At 39.8% G+C, this 19,423-nt stretch overlaps 1 protein-coding gene across 1 annotated transcript; it reads right to left on the bottom strand.

Moving 5' to 3' along the window:
- Window positions 1-1,330: 1,330 nt before the first annotated feature.
- On the bottom strand, window positions 1,331-17,787 carry LOC139464023 (microspherule protein 1-like). The gene is made up of 13 exons (XM_071245536.1): window positions 17,519-17,787; window positions 16,163-16,533; window positions 15,292-15,333; window positions 14,367-14,447; window positions 13,684-13,793; window positions 11,595-11,703; window positions 10,711-10,855; window positions 9,999-10,074; window positions 7,305-7,333; window positions 6,652-6,744; window positions 5,836-5,918; window positions 4,927-5,142; window positions 1,331-3,490 (listed from the first exon to the last, which is right to left on the bottom strand). The coding sequence occupies exons 1-13, from the start codon at window positions 17,547-17,549 to the stop codon at window positions 3,398-3,400; spliced, it is 1,479 nt and encodes a 492-aa protein (XP_071101637.1). The 5' UTR covers window positions 17,550-17,787; the 3' UTR covers window positions 1,331-3,397.
- Between the last annotated feature and the right edge of the window lie 1,636 nt (window positions 17,788-19,423).

The raw sequence follows: 19,423 nt of genomic DNA, 5'->3' as shown, positions 1-19,423 counted from the left end.
TTTTAAAAAAAACAGATTTCCTGGTTTAGATTAATAGCGAGTTAAAATTCCATGCATCGTCATCACCATCATGCTTGTTGTTTAACACCGCATTCAGCAATATTCCAGCTATACAATGGCGGTCTGTAAATAATCCAGACTGGACCAGACAATCTATTGGTTGAGTGAGTGAGTGAATATTCTTTTACGCCTCTTTTAGCAATATTCCAGCAATATCACGGCAGGGGACACCAGAAATGGGCTTCACACATTGTACCCATGTCGGGAATCGAACCCGGGTCTTCGGCGTGACGAGCGCACGCTTTAACCACTAGGCTACCCGACCGCCCCTATAGTGGTTGACATCATGAGCATCGATCTAGGCAATTAGGATACGATGTCATGCATCAACCAAGTCAGCGAGTCTGACCACCCGATCCCGTTAGTCGCACGTGTATAAACATACTATGTTTTCAATGTAGAGATAAGTACCCTGTAGATTTAACTGCGCTAAAATGGAATTCTAACCAAACGGACAGCGTGATGTTAGAAATGTTAAATATTGGTTTTGTTTGTTTGGTGTTAAACGCTGCACTCAGTATTTCAGCTTTGTGATGGTGGTCTGTAAATAATCAATTGGAAAACAGAAGTTATGTGATTTGAACATTTAATAATTTAAGTGCATGGCTCATATCCTTACAGCATGTAACTGCCAACAAGTGCATGGTTGTATGGGTGTTGGGAACTTACGATAACGACATTATTTGAGATTTCAAAGATATTTGATATTCAGGTGGGCTGGGATTATATCCAAAAAAACAAATTGTCCCCAAAATATTTCACACTGTTAAAAAAAAATATGCCTGCCACAAAAATTACATTGCTGCAAGCCGATTTTCCAACAAAAAAAAAGAATTCAGGCTCATAGTTTTAAGAGAGAATATCTAGTTTTGTAGCTGTAGCTGGAAAAATATCAAATCTCCAAACAAAATCTCAGAGTGAGTGAGTGAGGGAGGAACAGTTTAACGACATATTTCAGAGTGACAGTAACACGGTCATATCATTGCCTGTCAGCATGGTGTGGGAGGAAAGTCTGCAGTTATCCAGGACGTGTGACAACAACCGACAAGCATGACAAGAAGGGGTGTGGTGTAGGCAAACCTAGAAACAAACTGATGTCAAGTCTGGGATTCAGCCCTCCACCATTGTTACCCATCACTGTGAAGCGAAATGTGGACAGCTGGGCCACACATTCAAGGAACACGAGTCACATCTTGCCATCAACATAACAACAACACTGTTTATCATTAAGACATTTATTACAAAATGATTTCACAATATTTCATAAGGCAGTGTATCTTTCCTACACATTCAATAGTCTTCCACTCCATGTGTTCAGGTCAGCATTATCACACCATGTGACTTTAACTAACCTTCAGATAATTGTGAACCACAGTATTTTCTGTGTAGTTGACACGCTAAAACACAAACACACACAAAGTCAAGTTTCCTGATTGAGACATGTTTGAGACATGTTTTATGCTGCTCTCAGCAATATTCCAGCAAAAACACCTTAATAGCTTTAAGGAGGAATAATTTCTACAGGGTTGAATAATAGGTTGTAAGCCTCACATAGAAGGAATTGTGTAACAGTGAAATCTGTTGTGGTCACTTACATGATGTCATTGATGTGTTGCCATAGAAACTTGAATCAATTGAGCAAATTGTTTAACTGTGGGTAGTCAGAAAATAAGCAGGGGTATGTGGCCTTTGGAAAATGGACAAAAAAAAAACAAAAAAAAATTCATTTAACATCTTGGGTGAGTGAGTGAGTATGGTTTGACGCAGCTTTTAGCAATGTTCCAGCAATATGACAGCAGAGAAACCAGAAATGGGCTTCACACATTGCCCCCATGTGGGGAATTGACCCCGTGTTTTCGAGGTGATGAGCAAATGCTTAACCACTAACCCCACCACCCATTAACACCTTAAACTGGTACCCCATATAATACTTCTATCAGAGGACCCAGTCTCTGCCTGAATGAAGATTGAACATGTTAGTCATTAGAATTCCTTACACAATCGTACTGATGTTGACAAAGTCTCCTTCACACATGAGGTTGAGTGGTGTAACCACTTAACTGTACAGAGAACACGCCATGATTCACTCAGCACTTCATTCCATTAGGTTAGCTACAGATTCTAAATCTTCAGGAAATAAGCTAACTTTGAAGGCAGTTCAGAACGTATCATTACCATAAAATGACATTGATACAACAAATTAACAAACATTCCCCTTAAGATGCATGTCATTGTTCACTACATTCATGTCCTAGGCAGGCTGAAGGTGGCTTTCAATCATGATCATACAAAACTCTTTTGTCATGAAGGGTATGGAAGTCTTTCATACACCATATACAATAATGTCAACAAATAACAGATAACAAATGCATCAACAAAGGCAGAGAATGTCAGCTTTTCCTCATCTTCCATCATTCTAATACACATGTGCACCGGTAGTTCCTCCATCAATGCATCAGGGTATGTCCCACCAAAGACACATCATCAGCACGTACATGTTTTCTACCATACTAGGCAAATCACATCTCATGAACATGTTTCAGAGTTCATTCCTACTGAATCTGTCCATCATGAGTGAGAACAGAACTAAATTGCAGTGTACAGCAAACCCTAGCTACCTACAAGGGCAGCAGTCCACCTCAGATTGTCGCAACAGTCCATATTCTGGTCCTTGAGAAATCCCATGAACTTTATCATGCAACAGAAGACATGACTCCCACTCTTTGTCAGTAACCACTTGGTAATCAGAAGAGATAGACTTCGTATTCTTACATAGATGTGACCATGACATAAGGAACTGTGGGTACTAATGCCTGTCTAGGTCACTTTGACGATGAGTTAGAATGAATGTCAAATGATCACCGGACAATGACCTATTTGTATTACATCAAGGTAATCAAATGTGTGATGAATTACTTAGCAAAAATGAATGAGAAGGGTTTAAGATTGCAGGTCTAGTTCTAGTAGACCAAGGAACACAATCAGGGTAAATCTGGGATTCGGACCAAGACTGATCAGAAATCGGACAAGGAACTCAATTCACAGGGAGGCCACGGGGCAGTCACTGAGACAACATCAGCATAGCTGTCTCAGTCTTCTCATCACCTTCCTCCACAGAACAGATTGTTGCCAGGACTCCATGACTGCTGTCAATCTCAATGCTCCTCAACAGCATGTGGAAATGTTTTAGTGATATTTGTATTCTGATGCTTCTTATAATCAGACTGTTCCACTAATAATGTGATGGTGACTTTAAGGTAAGGAAGAGCTGCACATTTTGTATGAATATGGTGGATGATTATGAAAAAGACAAAGATGAAGCTAATGTTCAAGATGGTCATGATGTTGGTGGTGTGATCTTCTGAGCTTCAGCTCGTATGACGTTTATCAGGTCTTGGTTCATCAGAAATGTAAAACGCAAACATGAGATCTGAAAGAAAGATAAGGAAAATGTTAATGGTCAAATACAATATAAACATCACCATTATCAAATTTATTGAGGAAGCTAGGTTCGAGCCAACTGATAGTCCTGGCAAGTTTGATTAAAATCTACAAATTCATATTTTATTTCACCATGACGTAGTAATCCTGCATATTTGAAGTGCTTTCCATAAAAAAACCTGCTTATCCGATTTTCAAAGTTATTATTTATTTCAGTCAGTACTAGCTAGTAGGGGTGTCACAATAAATCGATATATTGCTATAGGTAAGTACTTACAGTCAATAAATCCATTGTTTAATCAGTTTCCGATCAATAGTATCGATTTCAGTTAGGAATAGCGATAGTTTCGATTGTATTTACCATATCATGTGATTGAGTCACCAAAACACGTTGCAAACGCATCTGAGTGAGGATTAACTGCCCTTGATGCTTAGCAACCGGTCTTTCTTAAAGTAAAATGGCGGAGGGTGACAGTCAAGTGGAGTTTGTGACAAACTTGGGTGGAAAATAGAGGGTTTGGAAGTCTTATGGTTATCACATTCAAAGGAAACTTCAGTTCCAAGGTTTAATTCAACTCTAAAATCCATCAAAAATGATACACTGCAAACTATCGATATTTATCGCAATAGATGTTTGCAATATCAATAGTTATCGCAATAGTTTCTTTCAATGTGAATAGTGATTTCCAGACCAATAGTCACCCCTACTAGCTAGTTCCTACACAATTGTATATTTCTAATTATTTCTAATCTAGCACAATGTCCACAATGTTTTGTTTTGATTCAAATATTGTGCAAATCAATATCTCTAAATTGTGCTAATGACAAAACAATTGCAGTCATGACACTCAGTTTTCTTAGTCTCAGTGAAACCCTGTGATGCCTTTAATCGAACAGTCTGCATCCTTTTTTTTCCAGGTACATTCCCGAGACCCCCCAGTTCTGTCTTCTTGCTCTGTCAACCAAGGGGAGATAACTTTCTAATTTCTTTGGAAGTTCTTTCTCATCACGTCCTCACAACTCCTATATGATGGTCTTCACAACCAGCGGTCCTCTTAAAATGGGGGCAGACTGTCTGTAAAGTTTTTGTCTCACATCAAAAATATACTTACTGGGTTAATACAGAATTTCAGTCACAAAATTCAAGACCTTTCCAAGGTTCCTTCCCCCTTATTCAAGGCCATGGATTTGACCAAGCACACCATCCCACCATTTATACAAAACACATAATTATACTTTGGGCCTTTTCGCCTATAATAGAAGCAGTTCATCGGCGGAAGGGACATAGCTCCATTGTCAGTTTTTAATAGACTTCAACAGTTTTTTTCAAAGAAAGAGATTTTTAATATTTCTAGGTAATATTTTTGGGGGTAGGTTAGGAAAGTTCAAGGCTTTTTCAAACCTTGAGTAAAGAAACATATTTACCTCTAACACAGAATTATTAAACAGCTTCTGTTTGTTCCCAGCTAACACCGGTTTGCCATCAATGTAGATTGGCCTTTTTCCTTCATTAGCAATGAAGAAATCCCCATTGTTCCGTAGCTTAATGACTCCCTGTCGCCGAGATATTTTAGCTGCAGGGCCTTCTAATGACAAGTCCACATCAATCTGGTTGTCTTTTGTAGCTCGGCCCAGTGTGATCTGCAAGAAGGTAATGATGGAGGATTCACAAGCCACAACCCTCCCTCGACAACAAGTCATATTCTCCAGCTAATGTCGGAGCTAGATTACAAGCATCAAATGCTCAAAAACACCTGCAAACCCACGTAATATTTGAAATTGTAAAACTGTTATACACAAATGTTATCAGTAACTCAACATATCCGTTATTTCTGTTCACAAATTGAAAATGTTGCAGGAATGATATTGTATGGTATATAGAATATCACTGTCATGTCTATTGATCAAATGACATTAAATATATCCACACTCGACGACAAAGTCTAAAATTGCTTGGCAAGGCTTGTATCGACTTGTGTATATATTTGATGTCAAAAGACATTCAGATGAGATTCTATTAAAAGTAAAAACACAGGTATGAATTCAAAGAATGCCAACTTCTAAGTTCACCACATAGAATTGTGCATACAATAGGTCAAAAGCATGAGAATAGCTTGAGAGAGTGATTGAGTATGGTTTTACACTGCTTTAAACAATATTCCAGCAATATTGTGGCTGGGGACACCAGAAATGGGCTTCACACATTGTGCCCATGTGGGGATTTGAATCCAGATCTTCAGCGTGACGAGCGAACATTTTAACAACTAGGCTCCCCCGCCCGCGCCTGGGAATTTCTTGAGCAAGGACTTTGGTAAATTGTGCAGCGATACTCACCTCTCTCGATCTCATGAGATAGCGCACCAGTCTCCCCTTCAGCACTGCCAGTGTCTGGTTATCAAAGTCCTGGGGGTTGATGCCTGAAACAGTGGAGGACATGGGGCACTGCTGATATGGTAACCCACTACTGCAATAGCAAGGACAGAAGTCCACAAGTCAGAACACCGAGTCATGATTTGACATGATTGCTCGTTTGTTTGTGTGTTGTTGAAAGCAACACTCAGCAATATTCCAGCTATGTGATGGCAGTCTGAAAATAATCGATTCTGGACCAAACAATCCAGTGATTGACATCATGAGCATCGATCCACGCAATTGGGATACAATGACATGCATCAAACAAGTCAGCGAGCCTCACCACCCAATCCTGTTAGTCGCCTCTCACGACAAGTAGTCGCCTTTTATGGCAGGCATGGGTTGCTGAAGACCTATTCTACCCCGATTTGACATGTGATATGGGAAAAGTATTGAAATTATCTCAGCATGTATGTCTACAATAATAAAAATCACTGTCATTGTGCAAGTAAGTCAAAACTGTTTGTTATTAATTGTGCAAATTCAAGCGGGTAAATGATGAAAAGTGGAAAAAAGCGATAAACAGGATTAGCCTATGCAAAATGCAAAATTATGTGTTAACCACAAAATACATGCATGCAATAGGTCAAACTGCAAGACAATAGATTACAATTGGCAACAAATTCAGATATATTATCTTTTAGAAGATAAAAATAATCTGAAAAACAATGAAGTAAACCAAGGAATAACCACGATATCAAAGTTCTTGCCATAGAAAGACAAATGTGTATTTCTCACCTGTGATGCTGTCAACTTGCACCTGCCATTTTGGCAGTTCCTGTTCAAGGTGACGAATTTCACGTTTATTTCTTTTGTCAGCTATGGCAAGTTCTGGGGGTAAATATCCGATTTCCTTATTATATGCCATGTATACATATTCATACACTGTACAATAAACTTGGCAATTCAAACAAGAGTCATCAGGAGATGAAATATCCCCCTGGTCTGGTGCAATTAAGAAATGGAGTTTGGCTACTTGTACCCCACTTATGCCCCATCTTCAGTTCAGTGAAGGAAAAATAATGCTGTTCAGTAGTTTTCAAAATCTCAAATCATCAAAAGGCACCAGATCACTGCTAGACTGATCTGTATAGCAAGTTTCATCTAGAAATATTCAACGGTTTTGAAGTTCTGCTCCAATAACGAGCACAACCCTCATTTTCAGTAAAGTCCAACTTGTCGTCATGAAAACGTTAAAAAAATATAACATCAAAAATCCCAAACCAGGAGGATTATAAATGAAATGAGTTCATGTATTATATCCAATCATGTCTCATAATCTACACATTTAAACAATCCCATTAAAAGATCATGTCACAGACAGGCAGATCATTTATTTCCTTAAGTTACCAAGTAATGTTTTTACTTTAAAAGAGACTTAAGACACATACCATGCTCGAGTATTTCATCTCTACCATCCCTGAAATGACAATAGGATTAATATGTAACAGCATAGACCACCATGGACATGCAGACGAAGAAGGTAAAGGGAGGCAACTGAAACCTCAGTATCCTTGACATATTTCACTACACCTACACAAGTGACACAAGGAATTCTCCAGACATGGCACTTGCTGACAGTTCAGGGTGATTAATAAAAGTCACAATTTCCACAAAACAATACTATTTATTGAACTGAATAGTTCATACAGCTTAACCTTGTCTGAGAGTGCAAACTTTCCAACGGTAAACTGAGCCCTGATATGAGAAACAAAAGGTTTTCCGCAATAGATTTTGCACGAGTCAAAGGTCACAAACTGATTTAGAGAACTCTAGATGACATGACATCTTACTGAACAGTGGCACAGCAACTACGCATCACAAAAAGCAAGTGCTTTTGAATCTTTACAAACATAAAATGAAACGAAGTTTTAATAAATGTACTGAATTGTGTTCTTCTTTCAGTTGAGACCGCCTCTGTGGTCTAGTGGATAGAGTGTCTGTGCAGAGAGCAGGTGAGTGGTTCAATACCAAAACACTTTAAATAAACATAAATACTTCTCTCAGACACAGCATACTGACTTCGTACCAACCCGTCATTGTTTTGGCCGGGCGCCATGCAGGGTAACAACAAGTACCATGTTTTAACGTCTCTTGATATGAGTGAGTGAGTGAGTGTTATGGTTTTATGCCTCTTTTAGCAATATGCCAGCAATATCATGACGGGGGTCACCAGAAATGGGCTTTACACATTGTACGCATGTCGGGAATCGAACCCGGGTCTTCTGCGTGACGAGCAAACGCTTTAACCACTAGGCTACCCGACCACCCCTCTCTTGATATGACGTGATCAGGGATCAAAGCCCCAACCTTCCGATCTCCGGGCAGCCATTCTTTCCACTAGACCACGGAGGAGGTCTGGTCACCATGGGACAAATACATGTTACTGTACATGCATAATAATCGTGACACATAGCAAATATGCTACATGATAAAAACAATAATCACTTAAGTTAATGAGCATCACCAGGGGCCTATACTGAAATCCATTAGAAACGCATCACCCTATTATCAATGATCATGGAATACACAAAACGAATTGACACATCATTCAACTGCACACCAAAATCACACCTTAATTTTGAACAGCACATAATTGTTGAATTTACATGAGGCCACGTTTTTATCAACTGTTGAAAGAGAAAGAGCTGTTGGGTTTCTCGAGGCTGGTTTGTCTACATTTCAAGTAGCCAGAAGGTTTAACTGTCGCTATTCAACAGCCATCCGGTTATCACCGCACCTACGACAAACTGGCACAACATGTGATCAATCACACACCCAGGGCAACCACTCATTTAAGGAACAGGTTGAAGCCAGCGTCAAGAACAGCCACTACCAACCATGGACGACAGGAATCGTCAGTCCCCAGACGGTACAACGGCTAATACGTTAGCTAGGACTGTGTGTGCAAAGTCCCCATACTGGTCCACTACTGTTTGGTTTGTTTGTTTGTTGTTTAACATCGCACTCAGCAAAATTCCAGCTATATGATGGCAGTCTGTAAATAATCGAGTCTGGACCAGACAATCCAGTGATTGACAACATGAGCATCGATCCACACAATTGGGATCGATGACATGCATCAACCAAGTCAGTGAGCCTGACCACCTGATCCCGTTAGTCGCCTCTTGCGACAAGCATAGTCGCCTCTTGCGACAAGCATAGTCGCCTCTTACGACAAGCATGGGTTGCTGAAGACCTATTCTACCCCAGATCTTCACGGGCCAGTCCACTACTGACTCACAGACACCATCTTCCCGAGGCAAGAGAGTTAACTGACTTTAAAAGTCCAGTTTCTACCCTTGCCGAACTAGGCTGGAATTCCTGGGCTCGATTGTAGCGCCACCAGTGGCTATTACAAGTTATGACCTTTCTATGCCTCTTCTGTTGACCAATCAGGTTCAACTTCTCGTATCACTTGCATTTGCTTCAAACAAAAGGGAGGCGCCCAGTCAAGACGATCTGATCGATAATTAAGATCTATATTGTGATAAAACGAGTCTTACATCGCGAAGTCCATCAAATAACGTGAGCACCTTGATTAAAAAGATGAAAAGATATAGAAAATATCTGTTGACAACTAGTTAGCGGTGCACATGCTTTGCAAATCCTGCAGTCAACCGAAATCTGCATGACACTTTATGAACCGGATTTCGATTTCGGTGCGCGATTTTGATTGGACTATGCATAGACGCGTTAGTCCAGCCAAAATGTAACTCCATAATACCAGCCTAGTTCGGCAAGGGTGGAAACTGGACTTTTATTAACTCACTTGCCTCGGGAAGATGCACAGACACTGACAACAACGTATACTGTGGTGCAGGACATATCGGTGTTGGATCCTTGGACGGTGGGAAGGTGTTCTCTACACGGATGAGTTCACATTTCTCAGTCATGCGGAGGAAGGACCAAACAATCCGGAACTTATCCGGACTAACAGGCTCGAAATGAATCCAAGCAATTGAAAAATGCCTCTGTGTATGTACTTTCCCAGCAGTCACCATGGAGCAGGCGGGGTTTCCAGATTAAGGGGGTAGAGATTAACAAGGTTTCACTTTATATAGATAAGGTAAAAACAAACTCACCTCAAGTCATCATCATTGAGCATGTCCTCTGCATCAGACAGGTTGAGGACATGGTCGCCTCTCGGCATGGGTTGAACTGTGAACATACACCGTTGGACCACATTGTTGTGTGTGCATGAACGCAGTGCCAGACAATAACATGTTGTAGTTCATGTAATCAGGGTATGATTTTATTCTGTTTTACCACCTGCACCAGGTGCAACCAAGTAAATTAATCAGGAAGCACCACCAAATAATTGGCTGCACCAGTTTATCATAAATTGAAACACTGTATTTTCAGTTATTTTGAATATTAGATCAAGAGAAAATATATTTGAGAATGGGCTCAAGTATTTTATTTTGGGTAAATCTGTAAATATTGCTTTTTACATCATGATATCCAGTAAACATCTTTAAAAAGAAGTTTCAAAGTGTCTGTTTGATGAGACTGTAACTTCATGAGTAACTGTTCTAGTGGTAATTGTGAAGAATTATTTCTGCAAGTACACTGCGTTTAGACCTCCTGTGTATTTCACTAATTTCATGAACTTTTTTTCTGGCTGTTTCCAGGTCCTGGACAAGAGAGGTACAATAAGCAAACTATTCACTCAACAATACTACCACTGCTTAAAGAGGAATAAATAGGTGAACAAATCATCCCTAAAATGGTATGATGAAATTATTGTTTGAATGTAATGTGAGTACATTCAAGGACAAGTGATAAAGCTCTCACCTGATTGGTCAGGAAGGAGGTGGTACTGTTTCATGAGCAACCAATGGCTGTGCAGGGATTTTGCTGTTCTTGCGGGATGAAAGATGTCTGGGGTTTTGTCAAGCAGGTCCTCGAACACATCCACCGTCGGCTGGGGCTGAGTGTTCTTCAAAAAGGCAAGAGAGGAGTCAAAATCACATGCAAGTATAGTTTCAGTTGGTTGGTAGCAGTTTCAATCCTGAAATTGAGACCTTAATATCTGGTTTGCTTGACAACGGCATACTTTTAGGACTATACTGAAACATCACCTTCACTGTTAATAAAGAAGTTGTTAGACATAAATTATGTCTTCTTCGTTATCCGTGAATTTCTAAGTAATGCCTATAAAAAACTTGGTTGGGGCAGGTGGCCCAGTCGTCTAAGGTGCCGCTATTCACTGTGCAGAGTTGCATCCCTTGGGCACGCAAGAAACCTAGCATTGTGGGTTCGAATCCCGGTTTGCCCTGATTATGTTTCTATGTTTGTCAGCACCATACCCATGGGTTTCACCAAAGTGGTAAACGTCTGAGACCTGCATCACTTTTGGCTTTCCTCCCACACAAAGTTGACACGCAGTGATATAACTGGAATACTGTTAAAAGCGGCATTAAACACAACTCACTCACTCACTCACTCCCCAGGTCGAGGTATTGTTATTGTAATGATAGTTCGGGAACATAATAACGAATGAGCTCCAAGTTAGCAGCAACGGGACAAAATATGTTGGGTTTTTATTTCTGTGAGTGAGTTTAACATGCATAAAACCACAGTAGCATTTGATAAAGGCTTCAGTGCCCACTGGTTTTTCAAATTAGAGCTCAATTTTTTTAAGTTCCCCCACCCTCCGTATGAAGGATGAAACTAACCGATGATATTTTTCCCAGCAGTTTCTCCTCGTCGGTGCTGTAGAGGGCTTGAGCTTGAACTGCCCCGGCCACGTCTGGGTGTAACGTCTTCATGGCTTGAATGGCAAGTCTGTACAACATCAATGTGATTCATGAACATTTACATTGTCACTGTCCAACTTAGACTTTTCCCCCAAACCTGTTTACAGATCTGCAGACCAACTGAACTTGAACGTTAGAAACAAGAAAAAGACCTGATTTCTGCTGGATACATACATATCTGTTCACCGCCATACCAGCTTAACCATGCTGGACACATGGCCAAATATTCAAATTGTGTTTTGAATAACCAAAATAACTGACATATCCAATGTGAGTCAGGTAAACTGGTCTAATGCCACTTGCATCAGTATTTGCCATACCAAGCAAGTGAATGGTGATGAGATATGAGTGAGTGAGTATGGTTTTACGCCGCTTTTAGCAATATTCCAGCGATATCACGGCGGGGGACACCAGAAATGGGCTTCACACATTGTACCCATGTCGGGAATCGAACCCGGGTCTTCTGCATGACGAGCGAACGCTTTAACCACTATGCTACCCTACCGCCCTGATGAGATATGAATGATCATAATCTGAATGATTATTTAGGAGAGAAACATACTGTGTTTTCAGTGTAGAGCTAGGTTTCCTGTAGATTTAACCATACTAAATGGAATTTGGAACCGAATGCGCAACAGGTAAAATCTACAGGTAACCTAGTTCTACATTGAAACACAGTATGTTTATTTCCATTCTACCATGACTAAATAAAACACGAACTCTTTGGTGTTTGTAAATTTATTAAGTGAAGCGGTGTGGGTTGAGTCAAGTGTTTTGAGGAATGTCGACTAAAATTTCCGGAATCACTGACAACAGCCTTTAAACAAAATATGGCGATCTGTATGCTCAAGCAGTTTGTTTACACCGTACTTTTTCACAAAAACTTTTGCCGGGCACTGAAAGCATGTAGCACGGTAACTTTGTAAGCTAACATGAGGTGGGCACCTCTAAAGTAAACAAAGCAAGTCTTGCAAAGATTTTGTTCCACACTGGACGTCAATATTATGACGTTATATCGCTCATTGTGACACTAAAGATATACATCACAGTCGCATATAGAAAAGTACTGAACAGCAAGCTCTCTGTCGTCCTCAAACCTTAAAAAACATTCTCTTTGCAGATTTCTATCTATCTGCATGAAATGTATTGCTACACATCCTTTGAATATTGTAGTAACCGCAACTTTGCACTTTGTAGCTTATTATAGTACCAGATACATTAGATTACTTAAACATGCCTACCGACAATGACTGTAAAAGAAGTACTATTCTAAAAATATTAGCTTCCGGGGTGAATATGGTGATGTGGCCATCAAATCGGCTGTTTCAATTAGACGGGCTTCATTGTGATTTGATACCTCTGATTGACCAATCAAAATCATTTATTTTCCAAATTCAAAGTAGAATATGAAATAAATCTTTTTTCAAACTGAATGATCAGCAAATCCTGTCAACAAAGGGAAGTAGCTCTGAGCTGTTCTTTGTGTTGGTAGGTTTTGAGTGAAAAAAAAACCCTTCCCATTACTGTTTGAAGTGCAAGATTGTTATAATTTTGCAGTAATATGAACACAGAGATAATATACAATGCAACAGACTAATTATTACCTTAAGATTTTTGTAGTCAGGTGACTGCAATTCTATAAAAATAACCCTTTGCATAAAGCTATGTGGATACCTTCAGAGACATGATACAAGATGGCATCAGGTGCACTCAGTGAATAATGAATGGGTTCTTTAACCAATCAGATGTCAGCTTCATACATGATTTATCTTCATTTTTTACCACCTTGATTAAAAAATTGTTATCTTAGAAAAGGAAACTGCCACAGAAAAACTATATGCCCTTCAAAGTACATCATTTGGGTGCAGGTGCCATAGATGTAAAAACATATCCTCAAGAACATAACAGCACAGCTTTATTTCTTTGCATTCAGATCTCCCCCTTTTGTGTTATTTCAAGATACAGAAATCAGATATGCCTGTCCGAATGCTTCACTCATTGCACTTACTTTGAAATGACTGGGTCATACAGCAAGGCGTACCACCTCTCCTGGATTTCCTTCAGAGTAAATCTACAGGAGAACTTCACTCCCTGGTAAACACCAGTCAGGTCATTGGTCTGAAACGAAATAGGTCTTGTAACACTAAGTTGAATAAATAGTGGCAGCGACTATATGGTTACATTGATATCTCAAGAACATTGATAAAATATTTTGCGAACCCATGACAAACATTTCAGTCATCATCAAGATCATGGTTCAGTTTTTGAGAACAACATTTATCCATTACAGCATCTTTTTAAGTGGCACTCAGCAGCTTTTGTATTGGCAAAAAACAGTACTGAATAGCAACTGCTATTATTTTTCAAATGTCATGTTTCAATCGGTACTGTAAATCTTGCAATCAATGCAACAGTGAAATTAATGTGAATGGTCTTTCGTCGCATCAAATCAACTGCACATTTATGTCTCAAAATTGACTGTTCACAAGTATTTTGGAAAATAAAGATTTTTCAAGTATGATGAGCAGTAGAAAACCACATCATTCGAGTATTCTGCACAGTAGAAAACTACATCAAATCTCTTCGGGTGAACGATGATTTACCATATAAATAGCATTTCCTTGTTATGCTAGACACAGTTATCAAGATCACTGTATATCACATCAAATTGGTTAGTTCTGCTGTACATACCTGCTGAACTGCAGTTATTAAGGCTAGGTCATCCTGAGCCTTCCATCGCCCGAGGTCTTTGGTCGAAGCTGGAGCTTGTGTCTGTAATAAAGAGAGTAATACTGCTTGTCACAAATTCTTACGCACATAGGATAATACCAATCTCTGCATCCAAAATGACTGGTTTGAGTGTCCGTGTTCTGTGAGGGTTAAACAAGCATAGTTCATGATTTTCACCCTTTCTCAATGAACTAGGATCAGGAGAAATACCAGTGTTCCAAATTGAACACGGAAGTCAAGGGGTCCTTGTCAAAGCCCAAATATTAAAAGAAAAGGATTTCGGGGTTCCCAGATTCAAGTAACCATGGTAACATAGGAGAAAGCCTCACGTACCCCTGGATCCCTTCCCTCAAAACACTGAGTTTGAATGAAAAACAAAATAAGCAGCCCTCAAAAATACTCAAATCAAATTGTTTATCTCAATTGCAATATTCTGCTTTAGATTTTGTAGATTACTATACCCAGTCACATGTACAAAGCCAGTAAACGTGGTAGTGGGACAGCAACGTGACATTCAGATAATTGTAAATTTTACATTAAATTGTATATTTATATACTTATCATGCTTATCCTATCTCACACTATGCATTTCTTCTTTTGATCCTTATATAAAAACGTGCTTGAACAAAGTCTCCCAACATCACCATGTTTACCAACAAAACAAATGGGCCACGAATTATGATCCCATGCATTGCGACCAACACAATACAATCACATCTTTGCCTCTGTCACATCATTCTCTTTCTCATTGAAAGAAGAAGGAAGATATGCATAGTGTGAATAATTGTTTATTCCTGATACAGGATATCTACCATCCCCAAACACACTCATGTGATAACCTCTATGTACACTGTAAACTCAAACACATACAATATACCTTCCTTACCTTTTGTTTTTTGTTTCGTTTAGAGGAGGATGACTTGGTTGGCTGAAACAGATTATTCATTATCATCATTCATAATTCATGTAGCTGGTGACATTTGCATGCACATTGGTCAAATTCAGATTCATTTCATGAGGAATGCACCTTGTCATACTGAACATGCAAGGCAGCGATCCAGTACTTGATCAGGGGTTAATATACTGGGATCTCTTCTACCTCTCTACTAGCATCGTGAGCAATAATCCAGTTTAGCTATATGACGGTGGTCTGCAAATAATCGAGCCTGGACCAGTCAATCCAGAGATTGACATCATGAGCATCAATCCACACAATTGGGTACGATGACACACGTAAACCAAGTCAGCAAGCCTGACCACCCGACTAACTTTAGTCACCTCTTAAAAAAAGTATAGTCGCCTTTTACGGCAAGCATGGGTTGTAGAAGACCTCTTCCAACCAGGTGTACTGTCTTACAGTGAGAATTAGGGCTGCCAATATATTCATATCTATACAAGGTTTTCAGTGTTAGAGTGAATGTTGCTTCACTCAACAGTCTGCAATATTCCAATTCACAGAATATAGCAGCAATGTGTAACATAATTAAAGTCTGGACAAGTGACTGAAAGCATGATGAAATGATTCACACCAAGTTATGATGAAGGCATAAGGACATGCAATCAGCAAAGTCCATCTGACCATCTGATCACCATATCCATCAGTCATAAGGCATGAGTTAACAAGGACCAGTTCTACCCTATAATCCCCACTGTTACAGATCTTAAAAGTCATGACAATTCCATGACTAATCAACACTGAAGTGAATAATGGCATTGCATTCATAATCATGACATAAAAATTTAACCTGATTATATACCATAGTTTTTGTTCCAACAGGTCTCTTTGGTGGCTCCTTTTTCTTCTCCGGTTGTGGTGGAGCTGGTGCTTTCTCTTCCGGCACAACTGGTTCCTGCTTCTCTGGCTGTGGTGGGGTTATCTTGATTCGCCCGCGATCTGATTTGACCAGACTACTCTCAACAACCTCATCATCAAACTTTTTCCTCTTGATTGATCTGGTCGAGCTCCTCCGAATTGGTATCAAATTCCTCGGGTCAAGGATAGGCATCCTTCTCCCAGACTTCACTGCTGGGCTTGGTGTGTTGGTTACTGATGACAGTGGAGTTTGGGTTGGTGTTTGGGCAGGTGATGGTGTAGCAGAGGGCTGGGGGGTCACTGGGGTTGATGAACCTAAAAAAAATGAGGAACTTTAACAACAAAATACATGACAAACTTCAGACCAAACAAGCCTGCACAACAATGAAGGCTGTAACAATTCATCAAAGTATCAGTGCATTTTGATACCCTCAGTCTGTGCCATGAATAATATGGATATCAATCCCTGCTGTATTCCGTGATCAGAATATTTAGCAGAAATGCTCACTTGGTGCAGACATGTACCTATAATACAGAAAATCGCATTTTCGGCTTAAATCGTCAAATTCACAGAATTTTAACATGTGAGTCGAAAGCTGGTATTAAATGTGAAAACGGATATTTATTTCATTTTGGAGTTGTATTAATGCTTACTGAAAATGCATGTCTGTATGTTTACACCAGTGATCTCCAGATTCACTTCAATAAGCTTTTCTACCTAACAATGTCTGCTACAAGTTAAACAGGTGCAAAACTATGAAATTCACGAAAACTAAACTTAAAAGTTAACAGAATTGTGTGCAGAATTGGGGCCCATGAAAATTTGATAGCAGAATTGGTATGAAAATGACAGAATTTTTCAATTTTTTGTGGCCGCGGAATAGATAAGGGACTGGAATATTGCATGGTGATGAAATAAATGTATGTACAGCCAGCAATGAGTTTGTCATTTGTGGTGATGACTTGGTCTTGCGGTGTTCAAGCCTATTCAGCTTGTAAAATATACTTCTAGTGACACATGAAACTCAGAGGGATACCCTAACATCAGCTCCCGTCAAAATGATTTGGAGACTGTATTTACTATTTATTGGAAATTACCTCCAATCTTAATCCATGAATCGGAATTTAAAAAATAACTGACACTACACCCGCAGCCAAAACACCAGTAAGTAAAACCAGACTGAAACCCGTCATATATGGTCCTCACATTAGCGTAATAACGGTAAATAATACATGTTCCGCAGCGATCTTGAGAGAACTTAAAAATAAGTTTCAATGATATATGAATATATAATATTACCAGATTGTGGCAACGATGCAGGTTCTTCCATTGTATCAATTCTCTGCCTGGTAAAAAGTGGAAACAAAGCTAAGTTAGCAGACAGGCCCGCGTATATATCAACAAAAGGTGCAACCGAAGCGATACTTAGGCCTAAAAATATGCACACTTAATATGCGCATCATATCATGTATATATAACGATGGCCATATTCATCGTTGTGAAAAATAACGAGAAAATAGGCTGTAATTTTAAAACAAGTGCGTAATCTTTCTTAACCGGAAGTAGCCATTTTGCAGTTTCTTGTAAAACTAGGATTGGTCGAATACAAAAGTAGTTTCTGTATAAACACGAACTCAGCAACTACCCATTAGCCATACTAACGACCAAAACACGACAAAGAGTATTTACATCTAGCCGCATCTTGGCATAAGTATAATTATGAAGATATGAAGAAACGTTTATGGATAATCACTTCTTTATTGTTTGTAACGACATTTCTGGCAACTCCTTGCCACTTCATCAGATGAATGAGGTTCACCATAAAATCTTCATCATATTCGATGTTCTTCCAACTACTAAATGCCCATGAAAGACTTGAAAATAATTTTGATGTTGAAAAATGTTTTGAACAGTCCAAAAATCGAAACATGTCTCTTCATGATGATTCGGACTACACTTACCTTCAGCAGATGAAACCTTAGACCACCAGATACCATATGGTCTGCTGAGACTGACGTGCATATTCGAGCCTTGTTACCCCCACTGCTGAAGTAATTTGGGGATGAAAGCTATTGGCAACATGTTTGCAAAACTCTGTATATAAACGTACTTACGACCGTGACATTTTGAAACCATTTTGTACTGTCTATTATTTCAATATCATAAAAAGATGTATTGGTTGTAAAAGGAATATTTATCCAGGACTGTGGCAGTGTGAACTTGCAGTGTAAGACATTGACAAGGTAACATAACGTTTTCTTGTTCCATCAGAGTGACTTCCTGAGTTTTATGTCAACAACACGTTTTGGCTTGGTAACGCTTGAAATGACCGACACTGTGATTGTTGCGACAATCCAGTTTATTAACCACATAAACTTTTGCCTGATGTAGTGAAATGTTTTTGTCCTCCATAGAGGAGGTTGACTGCTTCTCAGGAACACTGACAAGTGGCAGCTAGGTTTGAACGAACATCACCGCGACTCCTTTATTGCCTCGGGCACATCACCATGATTCCTTTATTACCTGGGGCACATCATCACGACTCCTTTATTGCCTCGGGCACATCACCACGACTCCTTTATTACCTCGGGCACATCATCACGACTCCTTTATTACCCCAGGCACATCATCACGACCCCTTTATTACCTCGGGCACATCACCACGACTCCTTTATTACCTCGGGCACATCATCACGACTCCTTTATTACCCAGGGCACATCACCACGACTCCTTTATTACCCCGGGCACATCACCATGACTCCTTTATTACCCCGGGCACATCACCACGACTCCTTTATTACCTCGGACACACCACCACGACTCCTTTATTATCCCGGGAACATCACCATGACTCCTTTATAACCTGGGACACATCACTGCGACTCCTTTATTACCTCGGGCACATCACCACAACTCCTTATTACCTGGGGCACATCATCACGACTCCTTTATTACCTCGGGCACATCACCGCGACTCCTTTATTACCTCGGGCACATCACCACAACTCCTTTATTACCTCGGGCACAACATCACGACTCCTTTATTACCCCGGGCACATCACCATGACTCCTTTATTACCCCAGGCACATCATCACGACTCCTTTATTACCCCAGGCACATCATCAAGACTCCTTTATTACCCAGGCACATCCCCACGACTCCTTTATTACCCAGGGCACATCACCACGACTCCTTTATTACC

The sequence above is a fragment of the Haliotis cracherodii genome, unplaced genomic scaffold (assembly GCF_022045235.1).
Source record: "Haliotis cracherodii isolate W230 unplaced genomic scaffold, xgHalCrac1.p SCAF_16, whole genome shotgun sequence".
Lineage (NCBI taxonomy): Eukaryota > Metazoa > Mollusca > Gastropoda > Lepetellida > Haliotidae > Haliotis > Haliotis cracherodii.
The sequence above is the reverse complement of the archived record's forward strand: the minus strand, read 5'-3'. Positions and strand labels throughout refer to the sequence as shown.